Source organism: Manduca sexta, chromosome 27, assembly GCF_014839805.1.
Source record: "Manduca sexta isolate Smith_Timp_Sample1 chromosome 27, JHU_Msex_v1.0, whole genome shotgun sequence".
Lineage (NCBI taxonomy): Eukaryota > Metazoa > Arthropoda > Insecta > Lepidoptera > Sphingidae > Manduca > Manduca sexta.
The window spans coordinates 7,794,854-7,822,113 of record NC_051141.1 but is presented as its reverse complement, the minus strand read 5'-3'; the positions used below and the strand labels follow the sequence as shown (position 1 = coordinate 7,822,113).

The following is a 27,260-nucleotide window of genomic DNA, read 5'->3' as shown; positions in this document are numbered from 1 at the left end:
GCAATATACTTAACAAAAATCGCGTTGCTAATTTTATTGTCATAACCGGGGCCGATATAAAAATCACTCTGCATTAAAACTATATAAAAGTTCTATAAATGCTAAAAAACGTAAGTTTGTATTACCTCTACTGAAGAAATTAATTTTCTTGCAAGCAGTGTCTTCAGTGTCTTTTGTGCAGAATTCTTGAGAGATGGATGGGTGGGATCGCAGCGCGATTACGATTGCTATCACCCAACAGCAACATTTCAAGGGGAAGCACCGATGCCGTAGAACCATGTTTTCGCCAAAACTCCCGGCGACCGACTGTATCCTCCGCCGCGGTAGACACACCAGATTGATTATAATGGAAATGGTGAGAGCTATTCTCTATTTTTATTGCTTTCAGAAATACTTATAGCGTGAAATGAAAGTGTCCAATGCAGTTGAATAAGAAAACTTGGCCAACCGTAATTGTGAAATGACCGAATCACGTAACGCGGTTGGGTAAGTAGGTACCTAAAACCGATAATTTAGATTTCCCTTAATCCAAAGGTAGTAAGTATAATATATTAATATAGGTACTTTGATAATATCAATATGGTGGGTAAGTATGGTTTATAGAATGCTTTGATATCCAGGTCACGAACCCGGTCAGGCTTCGCTCGCTAAATATAAGTAGGTAAAATAATATAGTTAATGCATTCTTGCTAACGATGACTAAGTATTTAGATTTTAGGAATTTGTCAGGTTAGGTAATTTAGACACATGCATCAATTAATCTAGGGATGCAGGTAAAAGTAAGAATGCGCAATTTAGACACTTAATGCACATGACCTGTACTTAATAAATCTGTTTTAAGAAAAAATAAAATACTTTAAACTTTAGTTAAGCTTGGTAATTACCTACACAAACAAATAAACGCAAAAAAATTTCAATGTAATTGAGACACTGACTCCAAATATAGTTATTAGATACCTATACATGTAAATGTTAAATATTTTTGTGGGATTCCATGTCGTTTTTTTTAAAAAAAAATCTGTTAAGCCTCTAAAATTGAACGGGCGTGATGTTATGTTATAAAGAGGTGTATGTAATACACCTCTTTATAATAGATCGCAGCAATCGCAATTTATTAGCTGTTATTTTTTTTAAAGTTCCATTGTCTTCGAAGATCTTCATCAGATCCTAGTTACTAAGACTATATTTTATATACTAACTAAGACTTTCTTGTAAAATATACATTTCAATTACGAAAATCTCATCCGAATATGACCAGAAGTTTTTGAGAAAAATTTGCTTGGTTTTTAAAACGGTTATTCGCGCAGTCGTGACAAATTGCTATTAGATTTACATTGCTTTCAATACCGTAGACGTTACCACTGTCCAAAAAGAATTAAAGCATCAAGTGAAAGTTACAGTTTCTGGGACGATCGTCACGCTTCAATTGCCTATTCTATATTTTCATTAAAATCTTTAATTTGTTGTATGGAGTAAAAAGAATAATGTCTTAAGAAAAAATTCTCGAAGAGCACATTTTGTTCTATACTAGTTAGTGATATAATATTATGAAATAAGTTCAACATATGGGGAAGGCAAAATAGCAGCCCATATTTTCTAATCCCTATTCATTTTCTCTTAGACCGGTAGCGCATCCATGGTTCTTTATGGCGGCGTGGAGGTTTCTGTACGGTGGAGATGACTTAAAATCGGGTGACCTATTTGCTCGCTTGTCGGGTTTCGCATGTAGGTTTGCTGAGACCTGAATTACCTTTTCATTTTACATTTTGAAGTACCTGTGGTACTTCATTCGTTTTATTTAAGGGTAAATAGAACAACATTATTGATAGACTAACGTAATCAAACCCTTATAGTTCCTACAAGGAGTGCATTAATTATTTTCACCCTATTAGGTAATGTAATTTCCTTGAGTGCCACGAACACAGTACATTTGCAAGAAACCTTGCAGTTTAATATTGACCCATTGCAGAACTATAAAGTAGCAAGCTAATTTTATAAATTATGCACATGCTTTGTTAATAAGGGCAGTGGATAGATCTATACGCTCCGGCACATGTAAAGCTTCAGTAGAAAAGTAAAATAAAATCCAATTTAAGTAATAAGATTAGAGGTGGCGGATGATGCCAAGCCAGGGCTCATAGCTGTTGTAGTCGCGGCCGGTGCAACCCGTTGTCTATCCACAGAGAGATTCAGTACATATAAACCAGAAAACATGCCTAAGGAAGATCCAGAAGCCACTGCTCTCAAAAAAGAACTAACCGATCTTATTGCTAAAGTGAAGGTAGGTTTGTGAGGGTAGTTTTATAGAGATAATAATATTATGAGAGATAATACTAAACATTAGTTGATACTAATAAAATACTAAGTCTAGTACGGTATAGTGATTCTCAATATTCGACTATCGTGACCTACTTAGATATTATCCATGCTTATTACGATCCTTGTCTTAGAGATGATTTTTCAATAATCAGATAAAAGTTATCCATGAATTAAATTATAATTTTACTGAATATAAAAGTAAGACAAATATACATTTTTATTCGAACAACTGTTATTTTTAATTCGTTTTGCCCTTATCCTATGAATAAATGTATGTGATGAGTGCAAAGTAAGCCCTTAAGGTATTAAGTAAAATTATAAAAAAAAAACAAGATACCAATGATATTAAAAATCATTTTTCATAAAAAGGTATTATAATTAATACCCTTTAACGTATACAATTATTTGCAGGCAGATCAGGAAAAGGTTGCCGATGCTAAGCTGACGGATAAATGTTCTGATCTCGGGGACGTGCCTAAGATTAGATTTGTAACGAAGAAGATGTTGAAAGGACATCTCAACAAAGTCAATTCTGTGCATTACAGCGGTGACTCTCGGTAAGTAGCCTTTGTCCAAAGAGTAAAAGTTAATAACCAGTGTTATAACTAAAATCGTTTCGTCATCCTATTTGGGTACGTTAAATAATTTGAGTCAGAGGCAAAATATTCATAAGTTTAATATGTGAATAAAATATTTAGTGTTAAATATACATATATATATTTATATATCTTTGAATGAAATGTAATATTTTTAATAACCGCATTGCGAAGCTATTATATTTACAAAATGATGGTGGCTAATGGAACAAATTTATTGGAGCAAAACTTGTTTTGATTAATTTCCGCTTGCGTATTGAAATTATGGTAGAAATTTTGCATTGCGAAGAACAATTTGTGCCCCAAATTACTGTGTTCGGATTTTTAGATTTTAATTAACTAACTATATCCCTGGTGTAAGTAGAAATAAGGTCTTTTAATCTAAGGGGCTGATCTAAGCCCTTTAACTTTCCTTTAGAAGTCAAATCTTAAATTCCTAGTTTCATTAATGCTATAGAATATAGTTATATCCAAAACTCAGTTAAATTTTATTTTGTTATTAGTAAGCCCTTGACATGGAAACTTAGTAAAATACAATCCTTATTCATTATTAATAGGTATATATAAAACAGAATAATTATTCATTATAATAATTGCTCTGTGACACGAGTATGAACTTGTTCGATACAATGTTAATGTTCGACTAATTTGAATAAAAAGAACATTTATCTCGTACTTAACGTCTTTGTTGCTATGGATTTACGTCACAGGACTGTCTTTCTCACTCCTCGATATTATAGGTTAAGATATTATAAGACTAACTTTACCTGCGTCTGGACTTGTTTGACAATTTTAATATAAGTTAACAAAACTAAAGTTTCTTTAAAGTTAGAAATATTTTTTTAGAATTCAGTTATAAATTAATATTACCCTTTTTAGTTGTACGCATTTAATTATTTTACGTCTTATCCATCTACATAAGAATTGACGTCCGAAATTATTGTTTTCTTATTTAGATATTTTAATAATTTCACTAATATTAATTAAGATAAAGTGATGCGATCCTATTTACATATTTTTAGATTCCATTTTATTGTTATTCTTAGAGTGAGAGTACAGGCGATTTGAGTCCGGAGCAAAATATTTATACGTACATAAATCCTAAGAAAGTAGAATTATTGTACTTGTACTCTTACCACAAGATTATCTTTTAGTGAAGTAACTGTTATATAGACAAACAAACACACTTTCCATATGCATAATATTGTAGGAGAATTTACAACTAGTTGTCTTCGGCAGGCACTGCGTCACGGGTTCCCTCGATGGGAAACTGATTATTTGGGACACTTGGAGCGGGAATAAGGTACAAATCATCCCTTTGCGTTCCGCTTGGGTGATGAGCGTGGCTTTTGCACCATCTGGAAACTTCGTCGGTGAGTGTACTTGCGTCATAAACATGTCAAGAAGTTTTACGTTAAAATAACACTCATACTTGTCAGCTGGCGTGTTAGAATGTTAGGAAACCGCGAATACCAATCTACTAACCTGCTTCTTTCTGTATAAGACCTCGGTTTTTTTAGCATATTATGAACTACAGGCAAAATCTTGTTAAACAGTATATAAATGTGTTGCACTTGCCGTTCTCTGGCGTGTGTTTGAGTTACAATCGCACTTGTTATTGTCTAACAAGCTCATGTGGGATTTATGGCATGAACTTAAGTGTGTACCTACCTATAGATTAACTATTGTGGGATTGTAGGAGTCTTATTTTATTTGGACAACAATATGACCATGACAATAAAACAAAAGATTCAAGTTGTTCTTGTTCATTGCATTTGGTTGGTTTGAAAATTTAATTACGACAACGGAAGGTCTTCTTTATCAATTAGATATAAATTTGTTGTAAAAACAAACAAAAACAAGGAAGTCGATATGTTTAGGATATTTTAATTAAAATATGCAATTAATATAGACTTTACACTTAAATATAAATGGAAAATATAACAAAATTAACGTAAGTACGACTAGAAACATTCATAAATGTGAAACCGGCTTTAAATTATTTTGACCGAACAATTCTAATCTGTGGTTCTGACATTGTATGTTTTGTAATTAAACAAACGTTTAAAGCGTGCGGTGGTATGGACAACATGTGCACGGTGTACGATGTGAACAACCGCGACTCGACGGGCGCGGCGAAGATGGTGCGCGAACTGGCCGGCTACGAGGGGTTCCTCAGCAGCTGCCGGTTCCTCGACGACACGCACATCCTCACCGGCTCCGGTGATATGAAAATGTAATTAACGGCCCACTTCACTAACATGACTACCCCTACTTATATTTACTGTTTCGTCAAACGTATTTATTTCTAATGATTTACTTTTAGGAAACAGTATCTCTAAGTTGTTTTTTGCAGACGTAAAATCACACATTACCCTAAAAACCGCCTTTGAATACAGACCAGAAAAGTCTATTAAAAATCGATTCGTTCAGTAAAAAGATCTGAGGTAACAAAAATAAAAAAATACAATCGAATTGAGAACATCCTCCTTTTTTTAAGTCGGTTAAAAACCACGACCGATACCCGCCACAAGTGAGCTGTTTCACTTGTTACAAACTATACGCGGTGTTTAGTTTAGTCGCGGGAAAGACGCCACTGCGTTTGCTTGTATTGATATCAGAACCACAAAATGTAACTGTAGCACGCGGGCGAAGCAGCGAGCAAAAGGTAATAACGACATTTTTTTTATTATATCAATTAAAAATGCTTTTTTTATCAATTCAGATGTACAGAACCCGAATATATTAATAAAATCACTGTAACCTACCGTTTCACTGCTATGTCCAATGAGTTATATTGGCAACAAACACATCATTTATTTACATAGTAAAGAGTTGTTTATACTTATATATACATACTTTAAGCGATCGAAAACGTTTACAGCGTTAGATTTTCTGGAATAATAACTTATTTTTTTTAAATAAATGTTAGTTTAGTATTTTTTTATAATGGCTCGTCCCGAGAGTTCCTTTAGAGAGTGTAAAATATTTAAAACAAAATATTGAATTTTCTAAATATTTTATCGCATGAACGACGGGTTAGGGGGTTGGGGTGACGCTCGTCTTTATTTTGTTAAAATTGCCCCTTTTTTCTTCTCGCTCGGTGCTTACGAGCGAAAAATTGTGGGTGTCCCCTAAACGGCAATGATCCGCAATTAGCTATTGCTTAAATGTCCACATGTTTAGGCAACTTTGGAAAACGTACAAAAACATTTTCCACTTATATTTAATTATTTATATTAGAAAATCTGCTCGTACCTAGTGGAATTTTTGTGATGGAACACTTTTATCTGACAGAAAAGTAAGCCCTAATTTGCTACCTTATTGCTAGATACATTAAATTATTGTATCTCAAGGTCATTTAATGTAGCTGTATGTGCCCCTACATCGGTAAAGTTCATCGATCTAGTTGATCACCTTGACTGTGAACCGCAACTGGGTTCCATTGTCGCTCACAACTCAATTTTACAATCCAAAATCGTAGATAGGTACTTTATTATTTGCAGGGATTGGTAAAATATAATTAATTTATTATAGAGAACAGGCACCGATTTAGCTAAGGGCCTTTGGGGCCCTTATGTAAATCCGCCCAGGCCCCCGTGGATTTAAAGATCCAAGAGACCTCATTAAAGACAGATCCTACACATATCAATTACAAAAATCTTCAGAAGAGTGTAGTATAACTAATTAACTCATAAACAAAGCTGTTGATTTCTTTTGCAATAACTTCTTATATTCTTATTTGTATGTCTGTCATATTAAATAAATAATATGTTTTAATATCCTCTTTTTCTTAAAAGAGATATATACCTACACTATTATCGAAAATTGTTTAAGAATTAGATAAGCTTTTGGATTTTGCTGCACATACGAGATAAAATTCATAAAAAAATAAAGTAAAATAATTTATTACTCACGTAGGCGTAGGCGAACATATATGTACTTATGACACATAATAATAATAATAACAATTATTATAATAAGAATTACTTTCGTAAATACGCAGATTCCCAGACATTTAGTGCTAGAAGTAAAAGTAAATAAGCAAAGCAAAATGTGAATAAAAAGCCAACTCAGTAGATATAGGGAGAAATATAAGTATATATGTATTTTAATAAATTAATGTCAAGGCCGCGTCGCGATCCAGCCCTAACCTATCAGCCTTTCACTAGCTATCTAAGCGATGATTACGCGAAGAAGAAAGAAAGAAACTCCGGCCTTATTTCTTGCCATATATTACTGTCAATATTTTTTTTTCTCAAGTCTTTCGTTTACAATGTCACGTTAGTTATATTATAAGCTAATGCACGCACATCACTAGTTAAATGAAATGCCAGAACAAACTAACTGCTGGTTGTAGGATATATTAGATATCATGGATAGCGACCACCATACATAAGGTGTTGATCCCTCCATAGAGGCCCGCGTTTCGGGATCATTTGTGTATATCCGGTTCTAACAGGACGGCATAATTGAATCGACTCCCGAGGGGTAATCTCTGGTCAGTCGACATTCTATTGGATCCCACTCCATTTACTATCAGGTGTAGTGCACGGCAGTGACCCTCACTTTGCAGTGCATGTTTAAAAACAGCTATTAGATAAAAAAATAATTTAAACATTATCAATTACCGGTATATCGTGCATTTGCAATTATATTTTTCGGTCGATACAAATTGATATTCAAAAGGTAAACGCAACGAAATGATCGATAGGTCGTCTAATAAAAAATCATGTATGTCAAAAAGGCGTACAATAATTAATACGATTGTCTCATCGAGTCTAATTTATATTAAAAATTATTATGATGTTAATAGACGAAGGTATATAGGAGACATTTTAGGCAATTAAATAATTACTAATTCTATAACACAGAGCTATGATTATCGTACGCATCATCAGCGTAAAAATAACGGTATATCTACTTACTTAAATCAAACTAAATAGAACAACACTTTTTCGCGAAAAAAGACGCACTACCGCTACCGCCATTGAGAGGGTCAGTGAAGGTTAACCTGGTAGAGGAGTACCTCATCGTAAATGTTTATGAAAGTATATTGTCAAAGTGCAATTTAAGTATTCAAGTAATTTCCAGATGCATTTGGGACTTGGAGGCTGGAAAGCGAGAGATGGAGTTTGATGCTCACGCTGGTGACGTGGTCAGCATTTCACTATCGCCAGGTTGGTCTTTAAAGTCTGTTTCGAACTACGCCAGTATCTTAGTCAAGTAGCGAGTAATTCATTAACCAAACGTGTCTAAACACCGTAAATAGTCAAGTAGATTACAGGACACGTTTAGTTACTAACATTACTTGTTTCTCGACTAAAATAGATAATTTAATAACGTGCCATACTTATTTAGAATACATTAAAATTATGAAGACGATTAAACATTCGTTTTATGTATATAATTAATTATCCGCTAACTGACTTTGAAAGATCAGTAGGTACCTATTTCTATTTTTATTTAACGTGTTTGATCTATTATAATATTGTATTAAAATTGGTCGTAAAATCGTATTTACTTTATAATATTATAAAACACATTCCTATAGGCTGGTTAGATCAAGTATTATAATAGCGAAACTACTAAGTAGGTACTTTGAAGTTATTGATGTATCAAGAGGCGTAAATTTTTTACATAGTGTCAAATGTAAATTTATTACCCTGTTATAATAGCAATAATTATTCATATAAAGATATTTTGGTCGTCACCGGGTCTGCATAATTATAATGTAGACGACTATAACATACCTTTTATTATTTTTTATATAGAGCTTGCCATCGAATGTACAGTACCTATCTAATGCCTTTATATTGACTGAAAACTAAACGAAAAAATAATGTTTAAATACTCTCGAAATTCATAGGCGTAATATACATAGTTTTACTTACTTATATTTACATTATTAAAGGTGTTAATTGGCACGGAGCTTATTGTAACGTTTAGGCATCGCGCAGATGCTATTAGTTCGGTTACCTCTGAACACTATACGTAATTACTAACATCAACATCATCATCAGCGGCAGGATGTCCACTGCTGAACATGGGCCTTCCCCAATGATTTCTAGATCAAACTATTGTAAACCCGCATCCAGCGACTCCTCCGAATTTTATTATGTCTTCTGTCTACCTCGTGGGTGATTGACAGTTGCAATAATTGCTGAAGCAATTGGCAGTTTCATAGTTCCTCTTAATCAAGTCGACAGCGTCTATGCACTGCCTAAACTACAATTAATTAAGAAGAGAAGTAATGTTGACACAATATACGTTGCAGATATGAAAACGTATGTGACTGGATCCGTGGACAAGACGTGCAAGTTGTGGGACGTCAGAGCCGAGAAGGCGAAGCAGACGTTCTTCGGTCACGAAGCTGACGTCAACAGTGTTTGCGTGAGTTAATCTACAATAACCATGGGAGTAATTAGAAATTTTATAGGAAAGGTGCCTTAGGCCTAAAAATAAAAAAAAAAAATGTCTCCATTTCGATGTAATTGCAAACATATCTGTACAAACTAAACCTTATGCTGCAATAAATAACAACGAGCACTTGAAAATGTGTATTGCGTCGAACAAGCAATGGATTAGGATGAGGGACAATGGTGATAGCTATTCCTACTTGTAACGTCTGGCGCAGTTCCACAACAGCGGGCAGGCGTTTGCGACCGCCTCTGAGGACAAGACCGCTCGTCTGTTCGACATACGCAGTGACCAGCAGCTCGGACACTACACGCCGCCCGGCGCCAGCGGGTTCACCAGTTGCGGTCTGTATATTCCCATAAGCATTCAAATGATTGTCGTTGATAGCAACACCATCATTATTATCAAAATAATTGCTATCAATAGTAATATCACCAGTTTTCTTACCATAAGCATCAAAATGATCACGTTTGGATCAACCACTTAGCAAACAACTAAATATCTTCACAATGTTTCGTGTTTATAATTTTTCCTCGTCAAAGTAATTCTTGTGCGCTCTGTCTCGGAGGTACGGAACCTAACCGTAATTATGTACACATAAAGAGAGTGGAGAGAAGTGGGAACCTTTCCCCCTTCATTTTTTACTTTCCTTGAGGATCTACTAAAGTTGACAGCCTTGGATAACCAGTAATCAGCACGGACCCTCAGTGATACTGCGTTTCACACAAAAGTCTCAGCAAGACAATAGTCTAAGTTCTAAAGTGACTGACGTCTTTCATTGTTCGGTTCTTGGCAGGGTTGTCGCTAAGCGGCAGATACCTGCTCGCCGGTTCAGATGACAACAGCGTCCACTCCTGGGACACGCTCAAAGTCTCTCACACAGGTAATGTTCCACAATGTATTCATAACAACATTGTTGTACAAATATTCACGTTCGACTGGTTCTCGAATGACCTTGTGGTATTGTTTATTCTTTATTAACCTGATGTTAAACACCTTTGGTTGATTTTGTTTTGCATAACAATCCACGTTGTATGTGTTCGTTGTACCTACATTTAAATCTCCTATAAGTAATATAGATATTGGCACTTACTATAAATCCTTATATATTATAAAACAGTCCCAGCTGCAACCATCTGTCTAAACGCGATAATCACAAAAACTACCGAACGGATCCTCATACGGTTTTTATCAATGGACAGAGTAGTTCAAGTGAATGTACTAATGTTGTTTACAAAATGGAAATTATTACGCTCTGCTACCCGCGCGAAGTCGGCTCGGATTACTACTATAGGGCATTATACATTTGCAATGATATTAATATTTTGCGTATGATAATATGATAGTAACATTTTCTAACGCGAAAAATTTTGGGTTGTTTTGTTCATTCTTCAAAACAATTTTGAAGAATGAACAAAAAGTTATCCATTTCGAATAACTTTTTGTTCATTCTTCAAAATTGTTTGAGTATATGGGTTTTAGATTATAGGTTTATATGTTTTTTGATATATTATGGACCCAATTCGAAAATTGTATTTTTGGTTACAATATTATTTCAATATTCCTTCTGTATAACATGGTCGGTATAAATTAAATATTTCGCGTTCTAAATATTAACCTATAATAAATATAGTAATAATATCAGGCCTGTATTATATACTGTCCCACTGTTGGGCTCGGGCCTCCTCTACTACTGTGAGGGATTAGGCCTTAGTCCACCACGCTGGCCTAGTGCGGATTGGTAGACTTTACACACCCTCGAAATTCCTATAGAGAACTTCTCAGGTATGCAGGTTTCCTCGTGATGTTTTTCTTCACCGTTAAAGTGAACGATAATTCACAAAGAATACACACATGTTTTTAGATAAGTCAGAGGTGTGTGCCCTTGAGATTTGAACCTGCGGACATTCGTCTTGGCAGTCCGTTCCACACCCAACTAGGCTATTGCCGCTTATCCTAAATATCAACATTACACAATATTATTAAAGAATATTACCGCGGTATACCGAAGAAAACCAAATAACATTATAGAAAAGTAAATGTTTGAGTGATTACCAATCACCCTAAGTACCTATAAGACTCTTTTATTTAACAAATGATCTGTTTTTTTGGCAATTTTATTTATATATGTAAATATATGATTATTAATATTATTTATGATATAAAATATAAATATATATTAATATTATAAAGAGGAGTTTGTACGTTTGTATGGGCTAATCTCTAGAATACTAAATCGATTTTAAAGAATATTTTACTAATAGGAAGTTATATAATTCCTGAGTGCTATAGGCTTTTATTTATCCTGGGAAAAATATTGAACTCGAAAAAAATTTACAAAATTATAATAAGATTTGACTTAATTTGAAATTTCACTATTTCGATTATAACTTCCATAGACCATAACATTACATAATATGTATTACAGTAAATTAATATACATTTTCGAGATCATCGAACTTTAGTTAACAAGTGACAGCCATTTGAACGAATGATGGAAACAAAAAAAAATTCACGTCGAATTGAGAACCTCCTCCTTTTTTGAAGTCGGTTAAAATTATTGAAAATTGTCATACAACCTCGAATTGCATAGTTATTTAGCAGCTCGATTGTATGTCTGATCATATTGTTTTGGGTTGTGTTCTGTGCCTGTTATTACAAAAAAATATCTTTCCACTAACTATTAAACATTGTAAACACGCCTTTATCCCTAGAGAGTTAGGGTTTGGTTTGGTATGGTTGCACCCATATATGGCCGAAAAAGATAATTATAAATACATTTCGTATGGACAGGGATAATATAATGTATACGCCTAAACAAATCGCTATTCCCTTCTTTAAGACCATTAATCCTCAGGTATTACACATGTTTATAGGTTGTTGAGGTTATAAACACTAAATGACCTACTTTCTTGTTTACCGGTTTATACTAGAATAAAAGTGTAGCGCAAACGACGTCACGGGTCCAAGCGACCTATTGAATACATTTCAATCCGCCTACACACTTAGTTCACGGATACAGATGGCATTATTTAAAATATAATAATAAGTATATGTCAAATAATTTAAAAATAATAAAGTAGGTATGTCTAAAGTTCAATAATGACGTCATATTGCTTGTGTTTAGTGTTAATTTTTCAACAGTTTCGTATTAGTTACATGACATTTATTATCTAACGGCTATATTTGGATACGCTATTATTTTTTTTAAGTTTACGAGTATGACTTGGATAGCTTATTATTCACATTATTTTTAGTATATTACAAACCCGAAATTAGATTGTGAAGTAATACAATCCGTTGCAACATATTAAAATTTCATTAAGCTTTTGTATTACTGAAAATTCGGCCCATGTCGGTCGCTCCCTGACACCTTCTACTACAGGCGACCATAATAAGCACACCCTTCCACACCCCGCGGCCCCGCACACGTCCCGCTCGTTCATTGCGGCGGTTGGGGCGGTGTGCTTGATCTATCAATTCCGCGTGAGTTTCCATGGTTATTATTATTTTTGTATTTTATGTGATCGTTTACACCAAAATTTAATTTGATTATCTCAGCTTTATGGTATACAAAAAATAATCTTGTAAATAACTCGAAATACTTAAGGGCTTTGAATAAAAAATTTACGGTTTTTAATCGAAAGTAGAATCTGCGATGACCTTTGCAATGTGGGCTAAAAGAAATATAAAAAGGTCTTCCTGCTCTATACGGCATAGTTAATAAGGGCGGTGTAATCGGGGCACTGTAAATACCGTACAATTAGGTGTGCATTAAAGCGTGAAATCAATTCGTTTAATATGCATAATATGAAAAGTTAAGAATCGCAAGATATTCCGTTTGAAAAAATCCCTTTTCCTAAACGGAAAGGTATTACTATGCACTTTTACCGATTAAAAAATAAGCCCAATACTTCTTGGCCTATACCTACCTGTGCCGAATTTCATCCAAATAAATTTAACGGTGTGCCTGTTTGCTTTAAACGTTTAATTATTATTCAAACATTTTTACTAACTTCTGCATTTGCAATATTGATGGGATTAAATAGATGTGGAAAAAATGTAAAATATTTTACATTAGTGTTCTGCTCTTTCACTATAGAATGAGTAACCGTAGCATGAGCGCAAAGTTTTTGTATGACAATTTTCGCAATGTCCGCTGTATATAATCTTAGAACTCTTTGTTTTAAGCAAATTTTCCAATTGTCAGACAAAATAAAGACGAAAAAGTAACAACACAAGCAAATTAAAACAGCTCTTATACGGATAAAATATTCAATTATTTGACCTCTATTCGTTCGCATTTTAATCTTACTGAGAACTTATTTGACTAAATAAATCAACCGTTTAGTATTCGACCTCTTATTTATGTAATTATATACATTGCAGGTACTCTAAATGGCCACGAGAACAGAGTGACTTCTATTTCCGTGGCACCGAATGGGGTCGCCATGGCGTCCTGCTCCTGGGACCAGAACGTGCGAGTTTGGGGCTGAAACATACGGTTCGCGTGTTTATCCCTATTACCTTTGCAACATCCGTTTAATAACAATCTATGTTCATTTTATGCTATGTTTGACAGTTGAATTGCACTGAACCCTATTCTAATAAAGATGTTTAATATTATATACACGAATGTTGTTTTATTTTCCCACTCAAAATTATGACACCTTATTAAACAAGCAGCAGCAAAGTTCCAAGATTAATTTAAATTTCCAGTTACAGCATATAATTCGCCTTCATGAGTCCCTTGACTTATAAGTCCTGGTGTATGAGAGGTTTATGGGTTTGATTTCTAAATTATACTTATGTCAAATAAAAAAAATAAAAAAAACGCGATCTCTGTGTGTATTTTTAATAGGACTAGCCCGGGATTGGATCTCCTAGAGGCGGTTGACGTCAGATGGTCATAGAAACTAAGACAAATCTTTCTGCAACATGTTTGTTGATAATACTTTCATCGAAATGTCTCATTCTCCATACCAATGTTTGTTTACAAGTATTCCGTTTACTAACAAACATCCAAGTATTCGTACACTGCGATTCCTAACGTGTCTGTTACTGCAATCCCTCACAAACGTGTACTGTCGATCGTAATGCTTCGTGTAAAGCTATTAAGCTGTCTCAAAAGAGTTTTACGCCCCTACGTTTTGTCTAGATTGACTTATTACACAACAATTACAGGACTGGTGCTTATTATGTTTTCTTTAGTCCATTATTGTTGCAAAAAACCTATATTTGCAAATCATACCTATATCGAAAAGAGCAAAAGACTTATCGCTGAGAAGACAAATATAACTGCAAAAACGAAGTATATTTTATTGTGGACTGATCATAAAACATTCCCTTTCATATACTTTGGAGAAGGGATGTCCGTATTCAAACATAAGAAATGTAAATGGACGAATTGTTATGTCACAGGCGATAGGTTTATTCTCGGTGAATATACGAAATTTGACATTATAGTTTTTAATGGTCCGCAACTGTTGACCAACTTGAATATGGGCGATCTGCCCCGACAACGGTCGTTGCATCAAAAATATGTATTTGCAAATATTGAAGCTGCAGCTAATTACCGCATGTGCTCCAACTTATGGAACGGGTATTTTAACTGGACATGGACGTACAAATTGAACTCCGACGCAGTTTGGGGATATTTCATAGTTAGAAATGCAAGTAAACACGTCATTGGACCACAAATTAATGTTCCTTGGGTTAATGCAGAAGAAATGGATCCAGTAGATGATGAGTTAAAGATGAAACTTAGAACTAAAACAAAGGCAAGCGCTTGGTTTGTGTCCAATTGTTATACAGTTAATCGAAGAGAAGAATATGTAGAGAATATTAAAAAACAATTGAGTTTGTATAATTTGACTTTAGATATTTACGGTGAGTGCGGGAGCCTGCAATGTCCCAAGAATATTATGTCTAGATGCTTAAAACATTTGCAGCATAATTACTATTTCTATTTCGCGTTTGAAAACGCTCTTAACGAAGATTATCTTACAGAAAAAGTTTTACATGCTTTAAATTACAATACTGTTCCTGTTGTCTTAAGTGGAGTAGACTATTCAAGGTAAATTAAACATAAGTATAAAAAAAATTCAGCTTAAAATAATTAATCATCTAATGCTTCTTCTAAATTTTAGATTTTTGCCGCCCGGTTCTTTCTTGGATGCTCTTGCGTTGGGACCTGAGAAATTGGCTAAGTCTATGTATGATATAATTCAAAATCCAACATTATACTACAAATTTTTCAGATGGAGAAACTATTATTCATTTCACTTAAGGCATGAAAGTCCGAATACCGATGATTATTGTCATTTCTGTGCCATGGCTAATGACGACAACTTAATGTCGATTACTAGCATTTATGAAGACTTTGACTCTTGGTGGAATTCTTCCTTGCAATGTAACCATCTCTTTTATGATGACAATTAATTTTAAGATTGCCAGAGCTATGAAGTAAAATACGTGGCCTGAGGTATTGATAATTGTGATTCACGTCGGTTTTATTATTTTACAAAATAAAAGTAGCCACAGCCAAAAAAAACTATTCGATACCTATGTGAGTGTCATTTTACCTATTATATTGTAGCGTCGTCTTGGTAGAAGAAACTGGTTGGCTTTATTGAAATTAAATGCACAGTACAATAATTAAAAAAATATATTTTGTACTTTTTTGTGTCGAGCGCTCAAATACTTTTTTTATATATTTTGGCGTTACAGAGTAAAATATTAAATTACTATACAGTGGCACATTTACTTTCAATTGAATTTAATGTCTATTGAAATTTAACTTTAAGATATTGCCAAAAATATATTATTGTATTACCAAGTAGGTTTTTGCTCACAACTCTTGCATGAATGAAAGTCCAATTTTTCGAAAAAAAAGAGTAAAAGGGAGTTCATTAAAATCGGTAACTGTTTCATAGTTAATATTTTTATGTTTGTTTACCATCCAATCAGGACTTTCACGCACGCTGAGGCGAGATTAAAAGCTAGTAAAGTAATAAATCGGTGGGACTAATGTTAATTTGTGATGCTCTCACTTGAACTATTCAAATATCCGACATGGACTATGAGAGAATAAAATGCGTCTTGGCCTAGAGCCCCGCGTTATGATTTAACATTACAAAAAAAAAACATCATTCCAATCAAGCACTATAATTCATCGATGTATCTTCGCCTTCTCATATTATGCCACAGCGGTAATGAAAACCAGAGTCTTGACCTTGTCGCTAAATTCTCGCTCATTCGGGAATTTCTTTTTATTTCCAAGTATTCCATTTTTTCTCCACTCGTGGCGGGCTCCCATTTAAAAGGCACCGGTTGTGGTTCATTTGGGTTTCTAAAATTAAAATTACAGCTTGCAAAAAAGTAAATGGCTCAAAAATTATACAAACATAGTAAAAATAATCATTGTTCCAGTAACATTAATCCGCTAGAATTTAAATAACATCTATTTTTTCATTTCGCAGGTAAGAAAAAAAAAATAATATTGTTTTTATTTTCTCTGCCAAGTATATGCTTGAGCATTTATTTTCAATAAATCATTAGTCGCTCTATACTACATACATATTTATTTTTGCGCGCGATCATTTTTTCGGACACAGCGTCAAGGGTACATAGGATCAACGTTTATATAATTCTTTTTTTGCTTTTGCATGTGACTTGGGTTCAATGTAATGTACGTTACTTTCAACCTACAGTCAACCTTAGACAAAGTCAATGGGCATTGGATTTGTTCACATTGTGTGATCATGCTAATGTCCAGTGAGCAGTGACTCACACGTTGTCATGCCACTCGATGCAAGCCAATAAAAAAAGTTACCTAAAATATATTTTTTTTATTTCTCAGCCCTCAAGCTTATTTTCTAAAAAGCCAATTGTGACTGAATATGCACACTGCACAGGAACCTTCACATTTCAATTAAAACTTGATTTACACCTATTATAATATTATTGACTCAGACGAAGAACATCTTCAAATATTGTTCGCTAAAGCACATCAAATATTAATATTTAAAAATTCGCAAAGTACATGAGCTAATATTTAATTACACAGTGCATTGCTACCAGTTTTGTAAATAAATACTTCGCTCTAAGAGCACCTACGTCACTTTTGCAATGTTAATAGTTACAACCATATTTTATTGGCAGCTATTATTATTTTATCACCCTTAAGTATTAATGTTTATAGTTACTTACCCAGAAGTTGCAAAGTTAGTCCATAAAGTTACGAGGAGTTTGCTGAATTCAATGTCCTCTTCAGAAAATGGTTTGTTCAAGAATGAAATTGGGAAAAGATGCATTAATTCGTCGGCGTGGCAAACACCTGTGACATAAAACAAACATGGCCGTAAAAATATACTGGAATATATAATATATAATATAAAAAATAATAAAAGGTATTTAGTACACGGTTGTTTTTCATAAAGCAGCTAAACTTGGTTATTTTAGGATGAATCAAGAATTTATTAGACCTATGTTATAAATGATACGCTCCACGATAGGTAAGATAAATGAGTGGTTAAACAATGTATATTTATAGATTAAATATTTAATAGATTCGTCGGCATAATTAAAAACCAGTAGATTTATGTCAAGTTAAAATAACTTTACCGTAGTCGCCTTCAAGGTCTCCAAAAATTTGTGAAAAACTGTTTGTTGCTCTATACTGTAATTCATATAGATATATTGGGTATTGTGTGTAGTTTAAAGTTAATTCTACGGCCTCTAAAGCGGGGTAGTTGAAATAAGAGTCTGAATAAATCTGAAAGAAAGACATGATATCATAAATCAAGTGAATGATAACAAAAGATCATGTACAATTTTAGAAGTATAGTAATTATGGTCAGAGAAAAAATGTAAACAAGGGACTATAACCTCCCCTTCAAGAAAATTTCTTGTTCAGATTTGCCGATTTCTCCGAATATAATTAAAGTAATTAAAAGTTGAAAGCTATTTGTATAATATATTTAATTTTGTGGTTCTTGGAATATTTTATACTTTAATTTTTATATTATTAAATGACGACACGAGCTTGCCGTGCGCCTCATGGTAAGCGATACGACCGCCTAAAAACAGTAGAAACACCATCCTACACCTTGAATTACAAAGTATTGTTTGGTAATCCAATGCGCTTGCCATTCTGAGACATGAGATGTTAAGTCTTATTAGGTCTAAGAGTTACACTGGCTACAATGTTACAATTATATTTGTTTCTTATGTACATACCTCAAGAATACCTTTCTTCGCGGTATTTTCATCACCCGACATATAATATTTGCGTATTGTTTGCGTAATATCGTCTGCGGCTGGTGAATTATCATAGAAAAACGTAATCGGGGCGATTGTTTCAAATCCGGACATGAATTCCTCGTATTTAGTTTTATTTGATGTTATCCCTGTAATGTGTTAACTAATCAAGTAAATAATCAATTATATTATTAACCGACTACAGAAGTAAGGATGAGGATATTAATATTCTTAAGGAATACGTGAGTAAGAAATGGTCTCCCATTTCTTAGAGCCTGGGGTCAAAAATAGGTGTCCTTAGAAGCTGGCGAACTTTATTCTCATAAGTGAGGTAGAGATGAATAACAAGAGAAAAAGGTAAGCAGATTAAACTCACAGACAGATTTCAAGCATCCTTCATCTTTGTTTAAGCCGGTAAGCCAAGGCACTGCAGGTACCTCGGGTTGCCGCGGAGGTGCTGTTAAAAATGCTCCTGGCAAATTGGGCTCTACACCTGCTTTAAACGGAGTCATAGGCTCATAGTCCCATTCCTGAAAAAAAAAAAATGATTAATATTGATAAAATAACCAAAATAGATTATATTTATGTTTAATAATGAGATATAATTTTTTCGGAACACGGTGGACACTTTTGACAGGTTCTTCTGGAAAGCTTTAGGGGAGTCCTATGTTCAGCAAAATACTTCTTGTGGCTGATGATGATTATGAATTTTCTCCGTACAAGTGGGACAATTTTACGCAGGTATCTAGACGAGTAAAACCTGATAAATATGGATTAAGACCTCCACTAGATTAAGCTATTGCCTTATGATAGGCTTTTAGCTGTAGAAAACTAAAAATATACGTACATAGAATCGAAATTCTGTGTCAATAATTTCATAGCTATCTTTGGTTCGAAGACATTCTAACATTTTTTCAGAAGGAGCTTGTGGGCAATCTAAGAACTTGGCAAGGCGAAAAGCGTTTCTTAATGCTTCACCTGGAGGGGCTTCGGCCCACGGCACCAATGCTGTCCCAGATTCAGATATAGCTTTGTGGAATAGACCTGAAAAAAGCAGGACACTAGTATTGCAATTTACAACACATATTATTGAATTGAATAATCTGGCTTGGTCAGTAGTAGGTTACCTAAACAAAAATTTATTTGTATGAGCAATTCTCGTTAACTAACTAAAAATGCATTTGCATACAAACAATTATTAATGTTTATTATCAAGTGGTAATTAATTGCAAGAAATTGTCTCGTTAAATATTTCTAAAGCTTGGAGATTGTGGCCATGGGATAGCTAAAAATTCCGTGCAATATGCAGCGGAGTTAATACAGGGCGATTATAATTACTTGTTCGCGTACAAACATGTTCCTAGTATTTTGTCAGACTGAAACTATATATATTTCAAAAGGCTCGTATATGTTAACGCAGGCGAGAATTGCCCGCTATTGTGTCTGAGCATTGCGTATATTCCGACGGACAATAATTGCGTACGATTATTGCTAGCAATAATTGTTTTGGCTAAATGAGGCATAAGACTACTAGCAATACCGCCTATTTTATATATAAGATGCATGATATATTTAATGAATATTACCTGCACTTGTTTTTGATAACATGTGAAAATGAACGCTGGCTCCTCCAGCACTTTCACCGAATATAGTGACAGAATCTTTATCTCCACCGAAACTCGCAATTGTTTTCTGAATAAACCGCAGCGCCTCTTGTTGGTCCTTTAGACCATTGTTTCCCGGACAGTGTTCGTCCTTCGTTGATAAAAATCCCAATGGACCTAACAGAAAAAAAAATTATACTATTATCTCCAAGATAAATATGGATCGACAGCCAATTTCAAAATACGATCTAGAACGTAAACTTCGTAAAAATATCAAGAATAAACCAATCAAAAGTCATTATTAAGCATTTAAAGCAAATTGTATTCTGATTTGTCCATTATCGCGATGATATTATGACTATTTGTTTTAAATCTATCGTAGTTTGATATATTTTATACAAATTGTACATACCTAATCTATAGTTTATGACAACTAAAATGACGTCTCGATCCAGAAGGAATTGTGGACCATACATGGCAGTGGAGCTATCGCCGCACATCCATCCGCCACCGTGGATGAATACCATAACTGGTAACTTACTTTCGTATGCTAAATCCTGTAACATCGTAGAAATAACGTTGAACAAGGATCAAAATCTGTTTGCGTCGTCATTGAACTATTATTTATTATGGGATAAATGTAACGAATTCAAAGATTTACGTCGGTATTCTGTAATATTATTACAATTGTGTAATTGCGTTGTTTACTGATGTTGATTGTAGAAATCTAGGTAAATAGTTAAAATCTTAATAACTTTTAAATTGATTCCATTGGTTAAAACTAAGACGCATTAATATATTGCAACAACAATAAAATGACTAAGATTGTATTCATTTTCCTCTTCCAACAAGTATTTTTTAAATACGTCATTAATAGCTATCTATTGAAATTAGTGCATCGTCACTATTTGTTATCAAATGGCTCATTATAATGTTGCATTACATACATGACACGAAGGTCATTACCCTTTAAGTGTGATTTTTGGGCCTCTTGTCGAGAGACCAACGTGTGAATCACACGATAGTTTTTAGGCCCATCACAATGCAATAACGCGAACTCTTGTCGTCTTTTTGCCACGCTCTGTGGCGGCAGGTAGGTATATTATGACAATTCTACCAGACAGACAAAGTCAATAAATAGTATCTAATAAAATCAATAAGTAATCGCGTTGTTTTATTTTTTGGAAAGAGGCCAATTAATAATCATGGTAGATAATGAAAATAAAATGACTACTTAATTACGCCAATGCTCAGTGACTTATGAAGGCGATTGCTTTTGCTAAGATGATTAGGAAATCTCAATCGCCTTACACCCTAAGGATCACGTTTCTGCCAAAATAACCTAGTCTTTATGTACCCTTATCAGTAATTCATCAACAGACGCCTATCATGTTGATAGGTCCGGAACTCTGAGAGCAAGTTTAAATATATCAGAAAATAGACTGAGATGTTCACACATTTTAGTCGGTCGTGCGACTGATATCAGACAGTCAATGAGCGAGGTAGCCTTTGTTTGTACCCGACATGGAGTAAAAGAGGTCAAAACGATGCAACGAAGCGAATCTAGAACGATCTCTACAAAATAAAAACAGTGTCTACCTATTTTATACTGAATATTGTAGACATTCTTTTATAAATAACGTTGAGATATTATTTTTGACGAATAATCTTGAAATCATCTATACATCTCTACTGTTCTCGAAATATTTACGTTTTAGACCGAAATCAAAAAACCCTTGGTACTTCATGCTTCCGCAAATATTAGCGATTGATAAGTATTTTTATGTTATAATGGATAAGAATTTCAAATTATTATTTAGAATTTTACATATATACCTAATAACCCGCAGGAATAAAACATATAAACCTATGCTTATGTAGATGCGCAAATAATCTCTCAAGGGTATTTCCCACGTAACACGTAGTTATAACATCATTAGAAAGTGTGGTACAGTCGACGTACGTTATCTAACACAGGGGTGTAAATGTTGAGGTATAAACAGTCTTCTTGTCCGACTATTTCCTGTTGTCGGGTGTATGGATTCCTCTGAACACATTTCGGACTCTCTTTGGTAGCATCCAACGGTCCTTGCCATGCATCTACTGGCACTGGAGCCTGCAAATAAATGAAAATAATGTTTAATACATTTCTGAATATTATAATAAATACGTTGAGGATAATTTTAGTATTTGAAGTAGACTATTAATTAAAGTACACAGAAGAACATACAAAGAACCAACTGGAAATCTACTGATCGTTTGGTTAGGGTCTGAAGTTAGATCAAGCCATAATATTGAAGTAATCGTTTAATTCGCATTTAATTTCCTCAGACCATCATCTAGATAGGACGCGTCTTGTGTCATAAACACGAACCAAAAATTCTGTCACTCGGTGTCACTACCACATTGAAAGTGCAATACGCATAGATATACCGTATTGTGTCGACATGAACGCTCACATAAATAAATCTTCAACTCTTGTACGTTTAAGACACACACACTAATATAATTCTAATAACGTATGCATGATCATTTTATTTTATATATTTGGCATAGTGAAAAATTATACAGTCCGCGTCTTTTATTTATTGTCTAAGTTGATATTATTCTTAATATAATACAATATCCCTATCGTATAGTAAATTTCCTTTAATTTTGGTCATATTAAATCAAAAACTCAGGTGACCGAGCTAATGATTACTATCGATTCGATTAAAACAATTTCTATTTATAACGCTCCTATTAAAATTGCATTGAACTTTTATTACGATTAGTCATAAAATGGATATCGATTTAATAACTATTATAAGTGGATTTCGATGATTGTACGATGGGTGAGCTGTTGGTATTAAAAAGAAATATGAATGAGCGGAGGGTAGTGAATTTCCAGATATCTTACTACTTACTGTTGCACTACTTATTGTTGTTTTACTACTTATTGTTCCAACTCCTCCCTATCTTTCTATTTGATTAATTTCGTTGCGGGATAGTGACATATTAGTTTATCCTGAGACTCGCCGAGCTTCACTGCTCGGTGTCATAAAATGCGTGCCACTGCTGATCCTGGCTTACAGGAGTTGTAGTGGTGGGTGTGAGGGCGGGAAAGTCTTGTTACTTACTGTTGCGAACTATGGGAAATGCAACAGCAACCTGTCACAGTAAAATCGACCCAATGTCGATATGGTCTCTACAGTCTACAACGTTAGAATATTAGTTTGTTTAAAAAATATTCGTAAACTCACAATGTCAAGCGGCGATAGCCTAGTTACGAGCGAAACGGACTGCCGAGATTAATGTCTACAGGTTCAAAACCCAAGGGCACACCCCTCTGAGTTTCCTAAAGTTATGTGTCTTTGTGAATTATCGTTTACTTTAACGGCGAACGAAAACACCGTGAGTAAACTTTGCAGTTTACTCACGGTGTTTTCTCAGGTATGCACCTGAGAAGTTAGAATTTTGAGGATAAGTAAAGCCAGCCAATCCGCACTAGACCCGTGTGGTGAGCTAAGGCCTAATCCCTTTAAATTGTAGAGGAGGGCCGTGGCCAGCAGTCGGACAGTATCTAATACATGTCTGGTATTATTTTTATATAATCACTAAAACCAAGTAAGGAAGGAAAAGAATGTAATGAGTGTATACACATTTATATCCGTATGGATTTACGAAATTACGCAATAACAATAAATGATGGTGAAGTACTCCGGTTATAGCTATTTGATTTAAACCATCACGTATAAGTAGGTATATAAATTACCCTGATTTGAAACAGTAACGTTACTGTACTTCCGTATTACTATAATTTTCTACGTCAATAGTACGGTTAGTTTATGGCGAACACCGCAACTTTCTACTTTTCCTGCTTCCACGGTATTGTGTCGGGAAAAAAGTAAATGCACATATAATCTTTATTTTGAGCCATACATTTATTTTGTGTATAAACTATGTAACAAAAACCTGTGAATAAGGTTTTTATTTAAGAACGTGATGTGCGAAATATAGAGATGGCAAGCAACTACCACACAGGCAGTAGGTGTTGAGACGACTGGAAAATCGGACTCACAGAGTTTGCTCTGTAGATGTATCTTAGTCATATGTATGTGACCGCCTATGCATAGAAAAAAGTAAGTTTAGGACACTAACGCTAAGTAATCATTATCATCCATCACCATCATCCATGGACAACAACAATTGCGGAAGAATTATGTGTATTCTGTCAAGCTTGCATGTTGTAGGATCGAATGAGCCCAGTCATCGGTATTCGCCAGTCGTTTCTCAAGACTTGAAGAAGAGACCTTGTAAGTATCTATTTTAATGGACTATGGTTGAGCAAGAATCGTTAGTACATACATGCTCAATGCTCATATAACAAAAGCTTGTGATAAAAACAAGTACCAAAATATTCTATACCAAATTGTGGGAAGTAAAAAACTAAATATAAAGTATTGCTTACCTATCAATTTTTAAATTACTTCTATCGCACCTTTTCAATAAAGGAATTGACAGGCTCTATCAAAGCGTTACTATGAAAAAAGCTCTTTGTTTATATTTTTCTTTCCTTATACATGCCTTACATAATTATCAATATGATTGGAATCTACAATTGCACGCGTAAATATTGATAATTTTGTGTGGTTTGTGCAAACTTAATTGCATAAATCACGTGAAGCACCTGCATCTAGTTGTTTAGACATTATAGTCAACAATAATTATAATCACCACGTGGTTATACAATGTTGCACAACTACGCATGTTCTATCTGTATATAAAGGGAAATACTGTTGTTGGTAAGATTATTGTTGTAACTGTATGTTGTATCTGTATGTTGTTGTTGGTAAGCTTATTATTTGAATAGATAGATTTTGATACGTCATCATTTTTAAAATATTGTTTATATCAGATTTTTTGTTAAGACTAGAAAGGTGTGAAAAGATAAAAGGGAAATTCGTGAAAAACTGAGAGTGGCTCCTCTTCATGGCAATTATCTAAGGACGCGAGCATAATACATAATATTATATTCTAACGATGTATTTGCGTAATTATTACGCGTTTATTTCGTTGGTTATGATCCTGAGGTAGCAAGAAGGAACCTTCAAAATTATTCATTCGATTTTGAAAATTATTTTACTAATATTCAACGGAAAATTATCCCTGAGTAACTTAGTAATAGGAGGCAACTTATTCTTAAGTGCAATAATAAGCAAATTTTTATCCTAGTAATGATCATAATCGAGTATTTTGAAACAGATTTTGACGCGAACGATATATTGCGCACATTACGCATTACAAAATACACATTAAACTTAATCTTTTTGTTGGATTTTATAGCGGTTGTTATATTTCAATTTTCTCCTGACGTTTCGAAAACTTGACAGACTTCGTGGTCACGGTGCGGTCGTCATCGTCAGAAACGTCGACAGAAAATTAAAATGTAAAAACCGTCATAAAATCGGAAAAATAGTTTCAATGGTAATGTCTAACATTCGCGTAAACATAAGAAATCATTACAAAATCTACAGTTTATCATGCAAATAAGAGTTTATCGTCAAGTAATCACATCGTTTAGAACCAATATTATTTATACTTTAAATCGATAAGGAAAATCTTGACAAGGCCCTTATATTTTTCAACGTTGTACACGAATAAATACCTTAAATCTCAAATCTCCAACAGGTGGAAGTGCATAAGGTATAGCTGTATATGCAGCTATCGTTCTCCCTTCTCTTGTTTTCATATAGAACCCGCTAAGCGGCCCAAGGGGGGTAGTCACAAAGGGCTTCTCTTGGCAGGTCACATCACATAGATACAAAGACACTATCGCGAAAATTATGGACTTCGGGTGCCATACGTTTGACAAAAACTTGTTTTGCATGATCGCATGCAGATGATTAAACCGCTTCCGAAGCAAAAAACGGAATGAAAATGATTGCTCAGTTGCCCGCTTTTTATTGTACACCTAGGCGGCGGAATCTACAGCATTAAGGCGGCGTACGCTGAGGTTACACAATATCACTATACAGATTATTGTGCTCTATATTTGCAGATCGAATCATTAAACTATCGGAAATACTACATAAAAATAGTTACACTAAATACTATTTTTTGTTTATATAGTTAATGTGAAATGAATATATTATGCATTCAATGAATATTATTCTATCGTGATGTAGGTACCCTTTGGAGGAAATTAAATTGTAGTATCTGATTGATTATTTAATTACATTATTTAGATATTGTTGGCCATATATTATATAAATGAAGTACACGTGTCATATATAAAAATGTAAAGCGTTCAACACCCAGTGTTTATGATGGAATATTTGTATTATAAAACGTCATAATATTAAAAATCAACGCGAAGTCCTCATTTTAATACCTTGGCGTTGTTAATGTATTTTTAATTGATAAAATCACACGCATGTTTTATATCCACGCCCTTAAATGCACTGCGTAAGTGTCTCAACGTCATCCCATCGCATTGCCTTTGCAGCTTTTCCTGTCTTATGGTTTTAGGAAAATCCGCAACGCACCACTAACATATTACGGAATATTTTCCTTGAACTTGTTTAGCTCTTTGCATTGACAGATATTTATTTTATTCGATTATGGAAATTAGATTTATATGATTCTTGCAAGCTGTTTGTATGTTTGAACGTTGGATTCCACGTCATTTTATTTAGTCAAAGTTCATTTGTAAAAAGTAATGGAATTAAGTTTAAGTTATAATATTGTTAAAATAAAATAGTTTATACCAAACTGGGAAACGTATCTATTATGGAACAACTATCATAATCAAATGCTTTCTTTTCTTTTCGCGGAGAAGGTGATATACTACTCATGTCTTAGCCTTGCCTAGCTTTCATGAACGGCGACTGGACGGTTATGTTGGGATCATCGGCCATACGACCCGTCAAACACTACAAGACATAAACGGTATTACATTCGTACAAAGTAAGCATCACAAAAAAAATGTATTAAATTATTAAATAACTGTTTATCATACATTATCATTTTAATATATAAGTTTACAGAAACTAGTTTATTATTATAAAAACAGAGTAAA

General features: G+C 34.1%; 3 protein-coding genes across 4 annotated transcripts; 2 read left to right on the top strand and 1 right to left on the bottom strand.

Moving 5' to 3' along the window:
- The first annotated feature begins 178 nt into the window (after positions 1–178).
- On the top strand, positions 179–13,967 carry LOC115441161 (guanine nucleotide-binding protein subunit beta-2). Of its 2 annotated transcripts, none has more exons than XM_037443956.1 (9): positions 179–355; positions 2,731–2,876; positions 4,155–4,288; positions 4,986–5,151; positions 8,010–8,095; positions 9,193–9,308; positions 9,553–9,679; positions 10,132–10,218; positions 13,725–13,967. In XM_037443956.1, the coding sequence occupies exons 1-9, from the start codon at positions 194–196 to the stop codon at positions 13,829–13,831; spliced, it is 1,131 nt and encodes a 376-aa protein (XP_037299853.1). In that variant the 5' UTR covers positions 179–193; the 3' UTR covers positions 13,832–13,967. The 2 variants fall into 2 exon arrangements, with proteins under 2 accessions (XP_037299853.1, XP_030021674.1); XM_030165814.2 differs by lacking the exon at positions 179–355 and adding an exon at positions 2,119–2,281.
- Positions 13,968–14,836: 869 nt separating this feature from the next.
- LOC115441147 (alpha-(1,3)-fucosyltransferase C) lies at positions 14,837–15,776 on the top strand. Its single transcript, XM_030165785.2, has 2 exons — positions 14,837–15,411; positions 15,485–15,776. The coding sequence occupies exons 1-2, from the start codon at positions 14,837–14,839 to the stop codon at positions 15,774–15,776; spliced, it is 867 nt and encodes a 288-aa protein (XP_030021645.2).
- Positions 15,777–16,486: 710 nt separating this feature from the next.
- Positions 16,487–26,125, bottom strand: LOC115441165 (venom carboxylesterase-6). The gene is made up of 10 exons (XM_030165820.2): positions 25,848–26,125; positions 22,164–22,316; positions 20,613–20,757; positions 20,183–20,377; positions 19,444–19,640; positions 18,973–19,126; positions 18,576–18,745; positions 17,961–18,111; positions 17,547–17,673; positions 16,487–16,686 (listed from the first exon to the last, which is right to left on the bottom strand). The coding sequence occupies exons 1-10, from the start codon at positions 26,067–26,069 to the stop codon at positions 16,500–16,502; spliced, it is 1,701 nt and encodes a 566-aa protein (XP_030021680.1). The 5' UTR covers positions 26,070–26,125; the 3' UTR covers positions 16,487–16,499.
- Between the last annotated feature and the right edge of the window lie 1,135 nt (positions 26,126–27,260).

Coding starts and splice junctions, on each gene's coding strand:
- LOC115441147 (XM_030165785.2), top strand. CDS start 14,837: ATGGGCGATCTGCCCCGACAACGGTCGTTGCATCAAAAATATGTATTT. Junction 15,412..15,484: donor AGTGGAGTAGACTATTCAAG/GTAAATTAAACA, acceptor TCTAAATTTTAG/ATTTTTGCCGCCCGGTTCTT.
- LOC115441161 (XM_037443956.1), top strand. CDS start 194: ATGGATGGGTGGGATCGCAGCGCGATTACGATTGCTATCACCCAACAG. Junction 5,152..8,009: donor GGCTCCGGTGATATGAAAAT/GTAATTAACGGC, acceptor AGTAATTTCCAG/ATGCATTTGGGACTTGGAGG. Junction 9,309..9,552: donor CTGACGTCAACAGTGTTTGC/GTGAGTTAATCT, acceptor CGTCTGGCGCAG/TTCCACAACAGCGGGCAGGC.
- LOC115441165 (XM_030165820.2), bottom strand. CDS start 26,069: ATGCAAAACAAGTTTTTGTCAAACGTATGGCACCCGAAGTCCATAATT. Junction 22,317..25,847: donor TTGGAGATTTGAGATTTAAG/GTATTTATTCGT, acceptor ATTTATTTGCAG/GCTCCAGTGCCAGTAGATGC. Junction 17,674..17,960: donor AGACCTTGAAGGCGACTACG/GTAAAGTTATTT, acceptor TTTATGTCACAG/GTGTTTGCCACGCCGACGAA.